The sequence below is a fragment of the Engraulis encrasicolus genome, chromosome 4 (assembly GCF_034702125.1).
Source record: "Engraulis encrasicolus isolate BLACKSEA-1 chromosome 4, IST_EnEncr_1.0, whole genome shotgun sequence".
NCBI lineage: Eukaryota > Metazoa > Chordata > Actinopteri > Clupeiformes > Engraulidae > Engraulis > Engraulis encrasicolus.
The window spans coordinates 26,981,425-26,995,640 of record NC_085860.1 but is presented as its reverse complement, the minus strand read 5'-3'; the positions used below and the strand labels follow the sequence as shown (position 1 = coordinate 26,995,640).

The window sequence follows — 14,216 nt, the reverse complement described above, 5'->3', positions numbered from 1 at the left end:
TATATCAATCAGGATAGACAGAGCTAAGATGCGCGCGCGCGCACACACACACACACACACACACACACACACACACACACACACACACACACACACACACACACACACACACACACACACACACACACACACACACACACACACACACACACACACACACACACACACACACACGTGCACGTGCACACACATGAAAAATGTTACTGCTACCCTAATTAATGGCAACATAATACCTTAATGCTTGTCTTGGCAAACCTTCTTATATAACTTTTTGAACCATCAGCACCTTGCAACATTATATTGTTGGCAGACAATTTTTTTCCGAAGACATACATTACGAAAATTGTATCACATGCACACACTCGCATGCGCACACACACACACACACACACACACACACACACACACACACACACACACCACACACCACACACACACACACACACACACACACACACACACACACACACATACACACACACACACACACACACACACACACACACACACACACACACACACCTTTATGTAATGGTCTTTTGATCCAGTGAAAACCAGGTCCTGTGCATTACTGGTCTGGTCCACAGTCAGACACATAACAGGTCCTAAGTGACCAGTAAGCTTTCCTGTACACACAAACCTGTTGGGAAAAAGAGATACGAGGAAACATTGTAACAGTGTTGCCAAAAGCTCTCCAGAACATGAGCATCACAATTACTCAGCATCATCCTACTGTACATAAACCAAAGCAGTGCATCAAAAAAATCAATACATATAAAAATGTAAAATGTATAAAATTATTACATTGTCAAAATTCCACCCCCATGTTGTAGACACCCAGCCCAGCAAGACTTTAAGTGAGATATAGTCTTGGCACCATCTTTTTTTTTTTTTTTTTTTTTTAATAGGGGAGATTGATCTAAACTATTTAAAATACTATCTAAAGCTTGATTAAAAGCTGGTTTCACCTCTGGTAGTGACATTGTAGATTTGTAAACAAACTACAAGCTACCGCTTGTCTAATAATGTGTCTTGCCCTCCCTCCCCGCTCTGTGTTTGGGTTCCCAAACTCAGGTGCAGATTTCAGCGAGGGTTTCCATGCTGCCCTTCAAATTGGAACGAGCCCAAGGCAGCATGGGAATTTCCAGGTTAGCAGACACCTGTAACAGATGTAACCAGCCTCCTACCAACCTTATGTTCTGAAAATTGTATAACAAAAGTTGAGCATTTTCCACTTCAGGTGGGATTTTTTCCTTGCTTCTCAATCTTGATAGTTGTATTGTTGCTGCACAACACACAAATAAAGACTAGTCTGGGGTTGTTCTATGGGTTTCTTCTGTATAAAACCCAAATTTGGAGGTGATTTGTTGGTTTTATTTATATATGTTGTTTTTATTTATATTTATTTATTAATAAACAAAGACTGGTGTGAGACTGCTGCTGCATTCACCTCCGGAGGTCCCACATGCGTACGGAGTTGCCGGCGGCGGCGTAGAGGGCTGTGCCGGAGGGGTTGAGCGCTATGTGGTTGATCTGGTTCTCTCCAGTCGGGATGGACACCGTGCGGTTGGTGTTGGAGGCACACACATCCGTCGTGCTCACCTGCCCAGAGGACCTACGAGAAACAGCAGAACAAAAACTGTCTGTTGAACAGGTGTTACGAAAATGTTTCATAAAACCTCAATCCTAAATCACCATTCACACAGACAGACCAATAGAGACACAAACACACATTCACTGCTGAAACCTGTAAAAATGGTGGCATTAGAATGGGCTTTAAGACAACTAATGGCACTTATTGACAGATGTATAAATAATAAATACACATACAATAAACCCTCAACCCCTGCAACAGCTGTACCTGATACTGGGATGAGGTCTAGGCATACAGTGCTAACAGCATTCAGCATTGCTGGGCGAATAATTTGACAGTGGAACCCTTATCGCTGCATGCAGTGGAGACTTTTTCTCATGAAATGCAAAGGAGAGGTATGTGTGGCATACACACACACCCGCACACTCACACGCACTCACACACACACGCACACACACGCACGCACACACACATACAGACACACACACACACAAGACTTATTCACACATTCTCTTTCTCTCACTGCCTTTCACACATATGCATACATGCACCCACCCAACACAACACCACATACGGAGTGAGAAAGAGAGAGAGAGAGAGAGAGAGAGAGAGAGAGAGAGAGAGAGAGAGAGAGAGAGAGAGAGAGAGAGAGAGAGAGAGAGAGAAAGAGAGAGAAAGAGAGAGACAGAGAGAGAGAGAGAGAGATCTTTTTCTTATGGCATACAAAGCAGAAATACACTAGGGAACCTGGACTCAGTGCTGCACACACACTGAAACTTTTCCTCCTGAAATACAAAGCAGCCAGCTAGACACTGATCCCCCACCATCACAATCCCTTGAGGTATCCCTCCCCCTCCTCCTCCTCTTCCTCCCCCTCCTCCTCCTCTAGTGCTCATGTCAGTATGCATATATGCACTTGGCACTGTTGAGTATGCCCTACACCTTGATGTAGGCTGGAGAGGCAGTGAAGACCAGTGTGTGTGTGTGTGTGTGTGTGTGTGTGTGTGTGTGTGTGTGTGTGTGTGTGTGTGTGTGTGTGTGTGTGTGTGTGTGTGTGTGTGTGTGTGTGTGTGTGTGTGTGTGTGTGTGTGTGCTGTAGAGACGGTGGAGACCAAACTGTGTGTGTGTGTGTGTGTGTGTGTGTGTGTGTGTGTGTGTGTGTGTGTGTGTGTGTGTGTGTGTGTGTGTGTGTGTGTGTGTGTGTGTGTGTGTGTGTGTGTGTGTGTGTGTGTGTGTGTGTGTGTGCATGCATGCGAGGATGCGTGTGTGTGTGTGGTCTGTGCATGTGTGTGTGTGTGTGTGTAAGCAAGTGCGTTTCTAACTTACGTAAGGGTGCGTATGCACTTGGCCGAGTCGCGTATGTCCCAGACCTTGATGTAGGACGTTGAGACGGTGAAGACCAGGCTGGAGCTGTAGCGTACCGACACCACATTGTTGGGGTGTCCACTCAGAGACATGATCTCCTGGCCAGTCACCAGGTTCCACACCTTACACGTACGATCTACAAGATGGGCAGAAGCAGCTTACAATGAGGCTTCCTCTTATGCACTGTATGTAGTGTTGCAGTCTGTCCCGGTTTTTCCCTTATTGTCCTAGTGATTTTAATTGCCTGTCCTGGAAAAAATATACTTTCCTGGACAGTGAATAAAGGTTACCATTGCGTACAAGCAAAAAGGTTGAGTGAGTTTGAAATGTCAAAAAAACAATTGTCAGACAGAGGTGGCAAACCTATCCGTATGCCTCGTCCTGAAGGTGCTGGAAGCACTAGTCTTGGGTAGTCTGGCCTTATTTTTGTTGCCATGATGACTATTAAATAGGTTGAATAATTTTGACAGAATTTGTGAGGTAATATGCTATAAAAGTGAAATTAACTGATTGACTTTTAGAATGCCAAAACTTCAAGACGGCCAAGTTTTAAGATGGCCATGGAGGTATCAAAGTGAAGTGAAGGGCATTGAACATTTGAAAAATAATTTCACATAACAATATAATATAATATATAGGTTTTAGTGAACACAAAGGCATGGGCAATGCCCCAAAACAACAACAGCATAAATCTGTTTACAGGTGTGTACGTAAGTATAAGACTAACAGATTGACACTACACTATTTGCTGAGTGAAGTTAATCTGTTAAGACATGGCCCCTGTTATGAGTTGTGATGCATTTATAAAAGCTCTGAGTAGAATCGTATTAGTGTAGTAGTACAATGGTAGTTAAGTCTAAGGGAATCTTTTTCATTGTTGGAGCCACTGTAAATTCCTCCAAGGGTCTTAAAAGTCCTCCAAGGGCCACGCTGAACACAAACCAGGATTTCCACGTGCACTTTAGGCCCATATTGAAGGCAGCCACCTTTCAGATAGACCCTGTCTTCTCTAGCCCCCCTGAATATAACTTAATTGTATTGCAAATGTAATTTCGAAGATTCCTTTACGAAATATGTCATATTTCATGTGAAGCTGCGTAATATTAAAACTATATCGGGGGCCGGATAAAACGGCCTCAAGGGCCGGATATGGCCCTCGAGACATAGGTTCCCCACCCCTGCTCTAGCGGAACAGTGCACATTATGATGAGAATGTGATGGGCAAACCAGCTGAAGTGAGAGTGATGGAGGGATGGGGATACTGACCTTTTGACCCGGTGAATAGGAGGTCGTCAGTGGAGTCCACGCACAGCACAGCTTTACTGTGGCCCTCCGCCACGTGGACACACTGCAGTGTCCCGGGCCGGCCACCCTTGGGCACCGGCACTGGGCTAATCACTCCTCTGGTGGGGACACACACACAGGCATGCACACGCACGCATGCAGGCACACAGGCACGCACGCACGCACGCACGCACGCACGCACACACACACACACACACACACACACACACACACACACAGTCAAATAAACAGGAAACAGAAACTGTACTGTAATTAACCAGAACCTACTGTATGCCCGCAGTGTAAATAAATACCACATAACATTTTCATTGCAGCAAAATACTTTAACATTCATGCCTGCAGCCTGGATCTACAACAGAGCAACAAAATTATAACTTGGCAAGAGTTATATAAATAATAAACATCAAGGAATGCATGCATAGATCCTCTTGGCCATTATACAGCCATTCTTACACATGCAGCTCAATAAAAAGATAGAAACTGTGAACAAAACAATAGAGTGCAGTATTCTGCTCGCTGTCTAAATCTTTAATTAGGGCTCCTATAACCACTGAAAAAAAGCAAAAGTAAACTCTTGCAGAAACAAGATGGAAAGAGATATTTAGCTAAGTCGATATGATATGGATTAAGCCAAAAGCCCATTCTTTCTATAACTTTATAGCTCGTAACACCTTACCTCACAAAGAGAAACACAATGCTGACTTGCTCTCTCTCTCTCTCTCTCACACACACACACACACACACACACACACACACACACACACACACACACACACACACACACACACACACACACACACACACACACACACACACACACACACACACACACACACACACACACGAGGTCTTTGATCGTTCAATGTGTACTCGTAGGCAGGCAAAACACAACCAGATTCATCTTCTACCTGCCACCTTCCACTTGTAAAACTGTCTTTCTGAAGACCTACCGACCCTTCGTACCCTGTCTCTGCAGTCACTATAATTTCAGTTTCCACCTTCACTTTCACTTTAATGCTGAATCATCTCCAAGGGATACAGGGAGGCCTAACATATTGTACTTTTTTTGAAACTTTATCATATTGTACTTTTAAATGGGATTAATCACAATGATAAATAGGGGATTGAGAGAAAAGGTAAGCCTCTAGCAGATTCAGGGTGCTCAGGCATCCCAACGTCCTCAGTTGATGCCTCTCGTCTGTTGCTTACTGTTTGAGCTCCTTGTTCTTAGCCCTGTCTGCCAGGGCCTGAGCCTTGTCATAGGACTTGCGTCGGGCGAGGGGGGAGGGCTCCGGCACTCTTTTGTCAAGCCCTGATGCCGATCGGGAACCGGAGCTGACATGTTTATTAGAGTTCCCCATATGATGATGAGGCACCGAACCGAAGGAGGAAAAAAAACATACGAAAAAAATAATAGGAACAAATACACAAATGCACATGTAAAAGGAATGTAAAATGCAAAGAAACATAATGCACATGTAAAATGAAATTTAACAAAGAAACATATGACACACATCATTCCAAAATGCACAAAACAAAATTCAAAATAGGAAATAATAGGAAGTCATATCCTGGCTTCAAGAAGTTGAAATCCAGTTAAACATACTGTAATTACCGGTACCTATATACTGTTATCTGCCACAAAGGCAGATAATATGATTATAATATGTACATATGGCACTGGTTTTACTTAATAAAGCCAGAATGGATGATGCTTTTGGAACTGATAAAACAAAACACAAAAGGCTAGAATCCCTGAGGGAGAAGATACAACATACACACACACACACACACACACACACACACACACACACACACACACACACACACACACACACACACACACATATGGTACATACTGTGCCTACACACATGCACGCACGCACGCACGCACGCACGCACGCACTCACACTCTCACTCACACACACACACACACACACACACACACACACACACACACACACACACACACACACACACACACACACACACACACACACACACACACACACACACACACACAGTAACCTGATACTGATAGAGGAAGATACCTGCTTTAAAGACTTGCTCACTCAACCACTACTACAGTAAAACTGACTATGCTTTGGTGTTACTACTCGCGAGAAGGTTTAAGTACATGTTAGGCGGTAGCAATTAAGTCTTTAAAGCTAGGTCAGGGAAGATCCGTTAATGGTCCGTTGCTATTTTCAGCATCTTGGAAGAACTTGACAGAGAGCCAAGGATAAGAATGATTAATCATGGCTTTTAAGAAAACAATGCCCACCACACCACACCACACTAGCCACCTCGACAAAAACGCGGAAAAAGCCTAAACTCAGCGATAACGCGATCCTCTGGGGAGCTGGGCCCACATTTACCAACAAGCAGGGAAGACTGGAGAGTCTTGGAGGAGATGCTGAGAACGGCATAAATGTCAAGCAAAATGTCAAATTACAAAGAGCATAAAGAAGCGAGCAAGTAAGCATGCAGCAATGCAGTCATGCACGACAGTACCAACCATCGTGCCAACAGTGGAGCCGTGCCAGGGCTACGTTTCTCGAAACCATAGTTGCTAACTTCATTAGCTACTTTGTTGTTTGTAATGCAATTTCCCATTGCCAACTACCCGAGTTGATAACTGGCTAACAACTACGCTTTCAAGAAACGCACCACAGGTTTGGCCCCGGCCCCTGACTTACATGCTCCCCTGCTTGGAGGAGGAGAAGGCGGCCACCGGAGCCATGAAGTCCCTGCTGTCCCTGCTGACGGAGGGGCTGGTGGTGTCCAGGTCTCCACTGCCACCGTCTGGAGGAGCTCCTTCGGCCAATGGGTGAAGAGCGCCGGAGAAGTCACCGGTGGGGGTGTCGGGGGTGATGTCGCCGGCCGTGCTGGCGTACAGGAGCTCCATCTGAGTAGTGGTCCGCCTGCGCGCCTGAGGAGTGGTGAAAGCGTTACATTCACAAGCTCATGATCACTTACAGATACTTCATCATTATACTTTCATCATTACTTACAGATACTTATCATTATCATCCATATTTTTTAAAGGAGCACTGTGTATTATTTGTAGTTGATTATTTCCAGAATCCATGCTGCCCATTCTCAAATCTTGTTACCTTTTTTCACAAATACTTACCACCAATATCAAATTCTAAGTACTCGTTATGATTTGGAAAATTGCTCTTTTCATACATGAAAAGGGGGATCTTCTCCATGTTCGCAATTTTGAATTTCCAGAAGTAGATATTTTTAGCAGCAACTACACTTTGGCCATACAAGTAAATATCAGTTTATTGCTTTGTAAATATTCATAAAAATATACAATTTGGCAATAGGCAGCACAGTTTCAATGAGAAGCATAGTTGCAATACCTACTCTGGTCACAATCCTACACAGAACACCTTTAAAACTAATTAAAAAATAGTCCTAGAATGGATTCAATGGATTTTAATCACATGCACAGTAATTAGCTGTAAAATGGGGATGAGATTGCGGAGTGCGGCACCTTGCTCCTGGGCTTCTCTCCACAGAGTTTCATGAGGTCAGAGGTCAGACTGCTGAGGAGGCAGAGGAAGAGAGAGCGAGAGAGAGAGAGAGAGAGAGAGAGAGAGAGAGAGAGAGAGAGTGCGAGAGAGAGAGAGAGGAAAAAGAGAGAGTGCGAGAGAGAGAGAGAGAGAGAGAGAGAGAGAGAGAGAGAGAGAGAGAGAGAGAGAGAGAGAGAGAGAAAGCTTATTTCAGATGACTTCACTCTTTGCACACACACCACTCTCATGCTTGACTACACTTCATTTTTTCACAGCCCCCGTTTCAGTGTATCGACCTGAAAAATATAACTAAATAGTCTAACATATAAAGTAACAAGTGATATAAGACATACAGTATGTACCTGTACAGTACTGGTATTGCCTAAATGTTCAGTGTGGAATGCATGTATGCCATGCGCATCCAAAATATTTTTAAATGTTTTGTATGAGTGGAGATCATTTCACTGCAAATCAAATCTGTCTTTGGGTACTAATAAAAAAAAATATCTTATCTAATCTCATCTAAACAGTGGAACAGTGGGCAGGGAAGGAACGGGAGACGACCTCAGGACGGAATCAAACGCTACACTACGGCGCACAAGCCGTCTGAGACACATCGCCCCCTAGGGATGGGGTCCTTGCTAAGATATGTATGGTACGATACAGCCCCACCCCGTTGTGTTGACACACTGTAAAAAGGGACCATAAATACAGTATCACAGTACACTGTCACCCTTCATTTTAAGTGCGCTTGAAATGAAACCTGGCATACATACTTTCCCTCTGCTGATGGGCTTTGTGTTGACTCGTCACTGCTGCTGTCATCTGCATCCCCTGCTACAGCATCAGATGAGGAGGAGGAGGAGGAGGAAGAAGAAGAAGAACAGTCAGCATCTCATTCAGAGTACTGTATGGCTTAACTTACCTCCACCCCTGACATTGGATTAAATGCAGTTCAACAGAGTAGCATCCATCTCTCCACCCCTCTGGTAAGGTTGTGTGTTGGGAGGGTGGATCAAAGTCTGATATACAGTATTGCATATATCAATGGCATTAATTATTAATTCATTAAACGATGAAGAAAGCAGATGAGAGGGGGTCAGCTGGACGGCCATGCTGGTGAGATGTTGCCACAGCAAGGGCCATGCTATTGGTTTCCTTTGAAAAGCAATGGGCTGTAGATCCCTACCCTGTCCTGGCAACCACAAGTGAAGCATAGAGGCAACTTAAAAACAAGAATGAGGATAACTTACCACATGGATCTTTTTTATGTTGTTTTAACAGTATTTTAGTAAAATGTCCATGTTATACACCGTTCATAAAAACCGTGCTAGTGAAAAAAAAGATCCATGCACAAGTGTTGTTTCTATACTTCCTGCTCCACAGTACAGCTTATACAGTACATACCTACCCTTACAGTGATGGGATGGGAGGAGTGGACTTATGTTTGGCTGAACAGTTTGCAAGTACGGGATGGGACACACGTTGGAGTGAGGTTGGAGGGTGGTTGGGGATATCCAAAGAACATACAGTATGGTGCATGGACGTAAGAGGGACATTAGTAGACTGCACGCTACTGTTACGTGTAAGCAAGGTGAGCTAAGCTGAACTGTAGTACTGTAGTAGACTTCCTGGGGTTTCTGCTGGTAAAAGTTTGCTAACAAATAAAGCGTGTTGCTGAATGGGAAGTGGCTGTGGTAGCAGTATGGGGGTCTGGGCATCATGGGGGCGTTTAAATGGAGTGGAGGAGGATAGAGGACAGATGGAAAGGAAAGGTATCCAACAGCGCAACACCTCATGCACCAGCTCAGATAGTTACCCTCTGTTGTTAGTCTAACCTGTGTGTACACAACAAGATCTACTTACGCCACGTCAACTGTAATTTAATCAATTTAGACTCCATTGGCAAAGATTTGGGTGACAATTTGGCAGTAAATGACTGGCGACTGATCAGAATATACATAGTTCTTCAAACTCAAACAGCATCAGCATCTTCACAATCTCTGCGATTTAACTGCTTTGAATTAGAACAGATATTATTGCCACAAGCACAACAAAACTCCAAGTGCTCACAGTCAGTACACCAATTATTGCATCGATCATCACATCTTCTAATTATGTCCTGCTTTGTAAGTGACTTTGCATAAAAGCATCGGCTAAGTGTAATGTAATGTAATATAAACAATTTAGGGTGCTCGAAGTACTTAAACGAATGATGCATACTAAGTAGCTCTTGTTGTGAACGTACAGCACAGTGAAGGGAGAAGGATCCATGCACTCAGAAGCACATGTAAAACAGAGATGTTTGACATCCGCTACTTACCGAGTGGCATATTACCTAGCTCTGTTTCAATTCATGTAAAACAAGAGTGGGGGGAAACACAAAAAAGCAATACACAAAATCAAAACACAATCCCCCCAAAAAGTGCACAAAGTGTACAAAATTCTCAAAAAAAAACAAAACAGAAAAGAAACAGTGCTGCTGTTGCCACTTTTTCGTCAGCAGAGGTTTCCTCACAAAGGCGAATAGATGCTGTCGAAAATAGCATTTTGCAAACTGAGGCCAGGCAAAGACCAAATTATATTCACCAGAATATAGTTTTCATTCCATCAATTGCCAAGCCAAATTACAAGAAACATACAGTATGTTTCAATTTCATTTCTGGTAACTCATCACTTCCTCACATAGCTTCCTTGTGTTAAATGCTACAACATAATTTCAGTCCAGCATCTACAGGCACCAACACAAAGTAGAGGAGCACAAGACAAACAGGCGTGGTCATGCACCAACACAGCAACACCGCCATGACTCTGGGATCTGAGCCTCTCTTTCTCTCCTCTTCTCCTTCTCTTTATTGCTCCATCTCTCTCTCTCTCTCTCTCTCTCTCTCTCTCTCTCTCTCTCTCTCTCTCTCTCTCTCTCTCTCTCTCTCTCTCTCTCTCTCTCTCTCTCTCTCTCTCTCTCTTCTCACACACACACACACACACACACACACACACACACACACACACACACACACACACACACACACACACACACACACACACACACACACACACACACACGCGCATACACTTAAGAGACTTAATCAGACTTAAGCTGGATACACAGACAAGAGGATGTCATTTGGACTGTACATTATGATTGATAATAGCTAACACTTATTGGGAGAACTTTCCATGGTCTTCCATATGAAAAATACAGTATAATTCCAATGACATTGGGTTTCCACATCACATTCAGAAAGGAGCTCTACATTTAGCACAATTCCTGTACCGTAGCTAGAATCTGTTCAGGGGATCACGGAGAGGAGAGGATCAGATGTCAGAGAAGTCAGGGCCTTTTTGATTTCGCTACCTAATGGTACCTGACATCGACTGTGGAGAGAGGAAGGAGGAAGGAGGGAGGAGGAGGAGGCAGGAGGGGCGGTAGTACTCTACCTTGCAGCGCGTTGCCCAGCAAGGCGTCCAGCTCTGGGTTGAGCTCGGCCTTCTCTTTGAGCATGTGGAAGAGGAGCTGATTCTGAGTGGCGCTGTTGATCTCGATCTGCTTCAAGCGGCCCTCCATCACCTTGATCTGAGACTCCTTCTGAGCAGCCTGCAGACCCTGCAGAGGAACACACAGCACAGCACAAACACATAACGAGAAGCACAACATTTGATCACAGAGACTGAGGATTTTTTTTTTGACAGATTGTCAGGGGAAAATAATCTGAAAAGTTCCAATAGGCAGGAGCACCAGTCTGTCTATGCAATGGTTAGAACTGTGGTTCTGAACCTTTTTTTTCCACCAATGCCCAAAAATGCACCAATTTGCAGCTGTAGAGCGATATTGTTGTGGGAGAATGACGACAATGGCGACATCTACTGTTCGGGTGCAACACACCACCTACCGTACAGGTATTTAATACATTCAATCAGGGGCGAGTTTAGGCTATTTTTAGTGGGGCCACGGCCCCACCGTGACTTGGCTCGGCCCCACTAGCTCAGGAGCCTTTTAAAATATTATTTGTGAATTGGAAATGAATGTAATTGCGCAGTCGCTTTGCCCCTGCGCAATATTCTGCTGCTACTGCCCCGTCTGGCAACCCTGTGTATGAGCTTCAAGAAAGGTCTTGTGACGAGTCTGTTACACCTCTTCTGATTGGTTTGCATCTTCATGCAACTGCCTGCCGCCAGAGTTGTGTTCAGTTATGATTTTTGCGAAAGTAGTTTCTGGATTTATCATGCAGCCGAGGCAGAACCCAAATCGGCGCATATTCTTGTGATGAGAAGGTATGGAGCACACACTACACACAATAAGGTGGTGTAGGCTACAGTGCTATGTGCGGACTATGATAACATTGATTGTCATCATAACTGACATAATTTTGTAAGCGTTGGTTAAAAAAGTGTTGCAATGAAAGACCATTAAAAACGTCCACTATTAGGTTGTGGATATCCGTGAAATATGCTTAACATAGGTAGCGGTGGCTAAGATCTTGTGAGGTGGTGCCTTGCGACGCACAATGTTACTTTCGCCGGTGTTATGGGGCTCTCTGTTGACCACTTCATGCAAGGTGAGTCAGTCAGAATCACAAAAGCTTGAGGTAGCAAGATAACGGAAAGGGGAGTCAAAATACGGATGGAATACAATGCGTATCAACCTACTGTGGAAACCATGCCATTTCTTTGCAAACGTATCAGAAAAAAATCAGAGGACAAATGATGAGGACATAGTGCTAAATAGGGGTTGTTACTAATAGCCTACGCTACAATCAGGACAGTCAACAGTATAGATATCTGCCTGGCAGCGTTTAGAAGTTGTGACTCGAGGGAATGAAACATGCTTCAGCAATTACGTTGGAATAGCGAACAGGCAAATCTCGGCTTAAAATTACACTGCGAGTCACCATTACATTGATAGTCGAGGTTCGCCATCGCCCAAATGAGGTTTATCCATATTTTGGTGATGCTGTAGGCCTAATTGTGATGTGAGAATGCGGGCTCTCCAACTTCTCACTTAGCCTACTGATTTTAATGATTGGGAAGTGTGAAGGTTGAACCTTACTTTGCTATTATTGGAACATACTGGCTCAGAATGAGCAGGAGTGACTTTGGTGCCCGTGCCGTTTCTACTGTCCATAGTGACAGGGAGCGTGCACCTTGTTGCAAGATTCCCATAATCGGCATGAATTTGAGCAGGGGATGTTTTAATTGTTATTTCTTTTTATGTTTGCTTGAGAAGGAGATGTCAGATTTTAAAAACCCACGATGAATAGGCTATTTATCTATTGAGCTACCGATTGGAACTGTGCGGCGCAAGGAGCGCACATGAGAGGGAAAACTCTTCTGATTATTTTTAAGTCACTCAATGGCCTAGCCCTAAATATATCGCAGATATGCTACAGTAATATCATCCAATTAGGAGTCTTAGTTCTTCAGTGTCTTTTCTACTTGTTGTGCCAAGGGTAAAATCCAGGTGAAATGGCATTTAGCCATTATGCTGCCAAATGATTACTGTACCTGTAGAGCTGCCCTAACAGTAGGCCTAGGCTATCATGTTTTGACAAAAAAAGCTTAATTGTCATCTGGCTTTGTATCTTCTCTGTATACTTCCTATACTTTATTATAATATTTTCCTCTCTCTTTTTCTTTCCTCTCAATCACATAAGAACTAAACTATGACAACCTAGGGTGCATATCTGACACACAGTAGGCTACCAATCACAAGGATTACCTATATAGGTAATGTAAGTTAGATTTCGTGTTGGAAAATGTAATGTCATGACTTGTGGGTAGTCCTTCATTGAGTGAACTGTTATTTAAAATTGAAAGCCTTTTGAAAACAAAATCTCAAATCTGAAATAGAAATGAAACACTTACTCTGTCAGGTACTTCTGTCAGGTACCACTGTCAGCACCAGGGGCCAGGCCCACCTAAAGATCATAAGCTAAAATCGCCCCTGCATTCAATTGCATAACTCCATTCATTTAATTCCATGGCAAGCTGGTAACCCGTCTCTGTACCTTATTAATGGCCATGGTCATGAAGTGGTCCATGAGGTAGCGCGACTCTGACAAGGTGCAGGAGCTGATCACTGCCGAGATGTCCACCGTGTCCCCCTCCTCCTATTACACACACAGGTGAGAGGTCCAGGTCATCAGAGAAAGCAGAAAAACAGACAAATCTGAGATATAGCGAAAATATACAGAAAGTAGTCTAACAGTCTTCCATCAGTTGGCCTAGCAGTCTGTCTGTTTGCCTGCCTCTCTGGCCGTCTGTCTGCAGTCTGTCTGTTTGCCTGTCTCTCTAAATGTCTTAAGCTTAACCTTGGCCTTGCATTCAGTGACGACCTGGCAGTCAAACAAGGGAGGCTTGGCTGGATAGTAAGGCCCCTTTAGACTCACCTTGGCCTCGGCCCAGCCATAGCTCAATTGGCTGGGCAC

General features: G+C 44.0%; 1 protein-coding gene across 3 annotated transcripts in view; it reads right to left on the bottom strand.

The window, feature by feature from the left end:
- The window catches only part of kif21a (kinesin family member 21A), a 65,693-nt gene that overhangs the window by 5,540 nt on the left and 45,937 nt on the right, over positions 1–14,216 (bottom strand). For 2 of the 3 annotated variants that reach the window (XM_063197036.1, XM_063197037.1), the window contains 11 exons: positions 13,797–13,898; positions 11,230–11,395; positions 10,112–10,132; positions 8,565–8,625; positions 7,770–7,821; positions 6,964–7,196; positions 5,474–5,599; positions 4,226–4,362; positions 2,921–3,095; positions 1,451–1,615; positions 523–640 (listed from right to left, as the gene is read on the bottom strand). In XM_063197036.1, the coding sequence (XP_063053106.1) occupies positions 523–640; positions 1,451–1,615; positions 2,921–3,095; positions 4,226–4,362; positions 5,474–5,599; positions 6,964–7,196; positions 7,770–7,821; positions 8,565–8,625; positions 10,112–10,132; positions 11,230–11,395; positions 13,797–13,898 (1,356 nt within the window). The remainder of the gene's footprint in view (positions 1–522; positions 641–1,450; positions 1,616–2,920; positions 3,096–4,225; positions 4,363–5,473; positions 5,600–6,963; positions 7,197–7,769; positions 7,822–8,564; positions 8,626–10,111; positions 10,133–11,229; positions 11,396–13,796; positions 13,899–14,216) is intronic. The other variant, XM_063197038.1, reaches the window with a different exon arrangement.